Raw genomic sequence first — 4,381 nt, 5'->3', positions numbered from 1 at the left:
GCATAGAACCTGGACTGGCGATGATGCATGATTTTTTTTTTTAAAATCTGAACTCTTATCACCTATCTGCCAGAGGGATGGTACGGGGAGGGAGGAGGGAAGAGGGTTCAGGATAGGGAACACGTGTATACCTGCAGCGGATTCATGTTGATATATGGCAAAACCAATACAATACTGTAAGTTAAAAAATAAATTAAAAAAAAATCACCAGTTCTGTATTCACCTCTAAGCGCAAATCATGTCTCAGTTCCGGAGTTTGTTTTTGGTGGGGGAGGGCAATGAAAACCTGAAGAAACAAGTTCAGGTAGGAAAAGAAAAGTTCAGCATAGTGCTGGCACATAGTAGAAACCCAAAAGATGTTACCACTACTGCTGTTGCTACGACTACTACTGCTGCCACTTACTACTACTATTTCTATTATAAGCAGGAGAGTTAGAAGTCATTAGTCTATATTCACCACTGTGCCTACATTATGATCAATTTCCAGATTTGGAAGAGGGGGACACTTAAAAACCTAAAACAAGGAAAATTACTTCTATAAGAACTGTTTAAAAAGAACTTTCTGAAACAATGCCCACCTTTTCTGTCTCAGCCAAAGGGGAGTAGTGGAGACTCGAAATACAGTCCTTACTAAGTACCTGTCTTTCAGGCTTGCCTCACCCACTCTGTGACTAACTCAAGCATCCCATCCCCACGTGATTTCCCCTCTAGCCTACTCATGCCACACTCTACTGGGTAAGTAAGACATTTTTCAGGAATGCAAACTCCTTCTCTAAAACACCATGATATTATGTAAATCCATAGCATCTAAAATAAAAATACTAGCTACGAACATGTTACATTGCAAACTTGACCACAAATGGCATCATGGCATCTTCCCAAAGCCAGAGAAGTAAAGAAAACATAGCAAATGGCATATTTTTCTTTAAAAAGTGAGGTTATATTCAATAGCATATATTTATACATACCTCTAATATAACTATAGTTGTTAAATCCAACTTTTCCCAAGACCCCACAAGTTTTCCCTTTCTAGTCTTTCAGTCCAAGAGTTCTAGACAACACATCAAGCTCTGGAGGCCTCTCTCTGCTGATGTCTATTCAAGTAACAAGCACCTCTGTTGCTGCTGTTGTTTAGTCGCTAAGTTGTGTCCAACACTTTGCGAACCTATGGACTCTATGTAGCCCACCAGGCTCCTCTGTACATGGGATTCTCTAGGCAAGAAACCTCGAGTGGGTTGCCATTTCCTCCTCCAGGGATCTCCCATGATCAAACCCATGTCTCTTGTGTCTCCTGCATTGGCAGGCAGATTCTTTACCACTGAGCCACCAGGGAAGTCCAAGGAGCACCTACCAGATGCCAAATGTTGTGTTAAGCTTTGGAGAGGGGGAAAAAAAGATACCACTCTGCCCCTCATGGAGGTCCAAACTGAAGGCTCTAAACATTTATGTTTATGAGACAAGAGGACAAGAGAGGGTGGCAGCCCTCTGATGAGATGTTCTTACCATTTCTGTAATGTGATGGGCAAGAAAGAAAACCAACTTAGTGGGGGTTGGAAAACACAGTTACATTTATTGTAAGAGGGGTCTCATTCCACTGTGGGCCAAATTCATTTTACCAAATTCACTGTTCATTAGTTCCTGTCCCCTAATGGGTGCTTAATATTTATGCGTTGAATACATAAACGAAAGAAAGCGGAAACCCATCCCTTAACCTTGAGATCTCTAAGTATGATGAGACAACCGGGGCCAAGGCAATGTTTCCTGCCAAAATAAGCATAGAGCTACAATTCAAGTCATTCTTCACAGATGCTGGCTATTGGAACAAAATGGTTACGCAACCATTATCCACGTTGACTACACCTAAGCCCTGCCCTGGCCCCACTTAATCTGAGTCACAAGATGATCAAAACCAGCAGTACTTATTCAAAGGCAACCTTTTAAAAAAAACATTGTGAAACCAGTGTGTAAGTCTGTTTTACTTGGTGAAGATTCATCTGTGACCATAATCAGAATTGGTAAGTGCCCAGCCTCCTATCTTCCCTCCACAGAAGGTCTTCCACATCCACGGTTCCGTTTCTACAGATTTGAGCAACTGCAGATCCAAAGTGTTTTCTAAAAAAAATTCCAAAAAGTTCCAAAAAGCAAAACATGAAGTTACCCTGTGCCTGTCACCTATGTGCATGGCATCTACACTGTATTTACAACTCCTTACACAGTATTTACCTTGTGTTAGGTATAAGTCATCTAGAGAGGATTTAAAGCATAAGGGAGGATGTGCCTAGATTATATGCAAGTGATATGCTATTTCATTATATAAAGGATGTGAGCATCCTATGATTTTAGTATCCACGGGAGACCTGGAACCAATCCCCTGGATACGGAGAAACAACTGTACTCAGAAAACTGGGGAACCTACTGAAGGCAGGAGGAGTTAGGACGGTAGGCTTCTGACTGGGAGAGACCTGGATTTGAATCCCAGTTCCACCAGTCACTCTGCAACCTTGGGCACATTCCCCAACATGTTCTAATAACCTGTGTAAAGGAGCTCAATAATACTACCTACATCACAGTTGTTATGAGGATTAAATGAGATAATGCTGGGAAAGTCCTCAATAAGTACCTGACACACCACAGGTACAACACAATCCAAGCCTTTGTTTTTTTAACGTATTTTTAATTGGAGGATAATTACTTTACAATGTTGTGTTGGTTTTTGCCATACATCAACACCAATCAGCCATCAATATACACACATCCCCTCCATCTTGAGCTACCCTCCCACCTCCTACCCCATCCTACCCCTCTAGGTGGAGTCTTTTTTTAACAGTCAATCTAATGGGGAAACAACAAAGCTACCAAATTAAAGAAGGAAGTTGACTGTTTAAGCAGAAGCTTTTGACTTATAAAGAAATGGCCCCTCCTTTAAACCTGTTACACTAATTCTCTTTCCAAGAAGTTCCTACTCTGCAATCTGGGTAAACCCTTGCCAAGCCTAGCTCACTTTCCTATCAGACAAGTTGGAAATTTTCTTTTGGTGCAAAACATATGCCTAGGGTCCCCAGGTTAAGCCTTTGACTACTAGAGGAAGAAGTGAACACATTCTAAATTTGCAGCTCTACTACTAAAAGAGAATTAATTAAGTAATCAGACAGAGAGGTTTAAGATTTTTTGACAAGATAAAAAGGAGAATCTGAATTCAAATTCAGTTGACCTATAAAAATTTTTTCAAGAAATATGTGTAAAGCACTCCCTGTAGAGAAGACAGGTGTTCATTTCTCATGTTGACCAAGATATTTTAAGGAATACAAAGATGAACAAGTCTCCAAAAGGAGGTTCCTGCTTTAAGTTCAGCAGATACATAATAACACAAAGTAAAGCTGATAAGAGCTATTAACAGAGACATAAAAAGAATGCTCTAGGAAGGGGGAGAAATTCTGAGAAAGGGTTTGAGCAAAGACTTCCACCAAGAGATGGTAACTGAGCCTCTATTTGGAGGAAGAACAGAATTTCAAGGAGCAGATATGGGTAAATGGGGAGGAGGCATTTCCCTTGGATGAGAGAACGTGAATAAACAAATCTTGTGTCCTTTATGGGGGAAAAAATGTAACTGGCATAGAAGAAGGGACAGGGAAGCTCAGTGAGGTGATTGGTCCTGTGAACACTGAATGAGACATGCAAATGCAGTGAATAATGGCCAGGAAATTATTTTAATACTTTTCACTTTATAAGCTTCCTTATGACAGTTCTTATTTGTTGTATTCTTTCCTGAGAAGATAAGCAATTATTTCTGAGTCATAATTACGATGTGGAACAATATGACTGGTACAACCCCTGGGGATCACTTTGTGACTGAAGCACTTGTTCAACAAATCTATTATCTGAATTTTGCAGACAGTGGTTTAGCAACTTCTTTCCTTATAACCAAGGGAGGAAAAAAAAAAACCCTTTCTAAACCATTGCCAGATTTTTCTTTACTTCACCCAGAATCTCTTCACACAAGTAGTCTTCTATCTACCTCTGAAGCTTTCTTGAACAGTTGTTTCTCAAGGAGCAGGAAACTTTACTGATCAACTTTTAAACATCACTCTGTAAGCAGGATTGGAGCCTTCTGAATGTGCACCTTAGCTTACTCATTGAGATCAAGCCACAGTAAACAGCAGCCGACTTCTTAAAGGCTCCTGCTACTCATGTCAAACACTGAACAACCGACTGTGATAATATAAAGTTGATTCATTCCTTCCCCACCAATGCAGAAAGACACTCCTCGGGCAACAGAATCTGAGGGGCCAGGAACAACCTGCAGTAGATAAAGAAAACTGCCGGGCTACATGCATGACAACAGTGTTAGTCTCTAAGTTGTGTCCGACTCTGCGACCCCATG

The 4,381-nt window shown here is 40.7% G+C and overlaps 1 protein-coding gene across 1 annotated transcript in view; it reads right to left on the bottom strand.

The window, feature by feature from the left end:
• Window positions 1–4,381, bottom strand: part of LOC104999973 (glycerol kinase-like) — a 79,239-nt gene that overhangs the window by 71,800 nt on the left and 3,058 nt on the right. The window contains exon 3 of the mRNA XM_010855604.1: window positions 224–414. Within this exon, the coding sequence (XP_010853906.1) occupies window positions 224–414 (191 nt within the window). The remainder of the gene's footprint in view (window positions 1–223; window positions 415–4,381) is intronic.

The sequence above is a fragment of the Bison bison genome, unplaced genomic scaffold (assembly GCF_000754665.1).
Source record: "Bison bison bison isolate TAMUID 2011002044 unplaced genomic scaffold, Bison_UMD1.0 scf7180017864366, whole genome shotgun sequence".
NCBI lineage: Eukaryota > Metazoa > Chordata > Mammalia > Artiodactyla > Bovidae > Bison > Bison bison.
The sequence above is the reverse complement of the archived record's forward strand: the minus strand, read 5'-3'. Positions and strand labels throughout refer to the sequence as shown.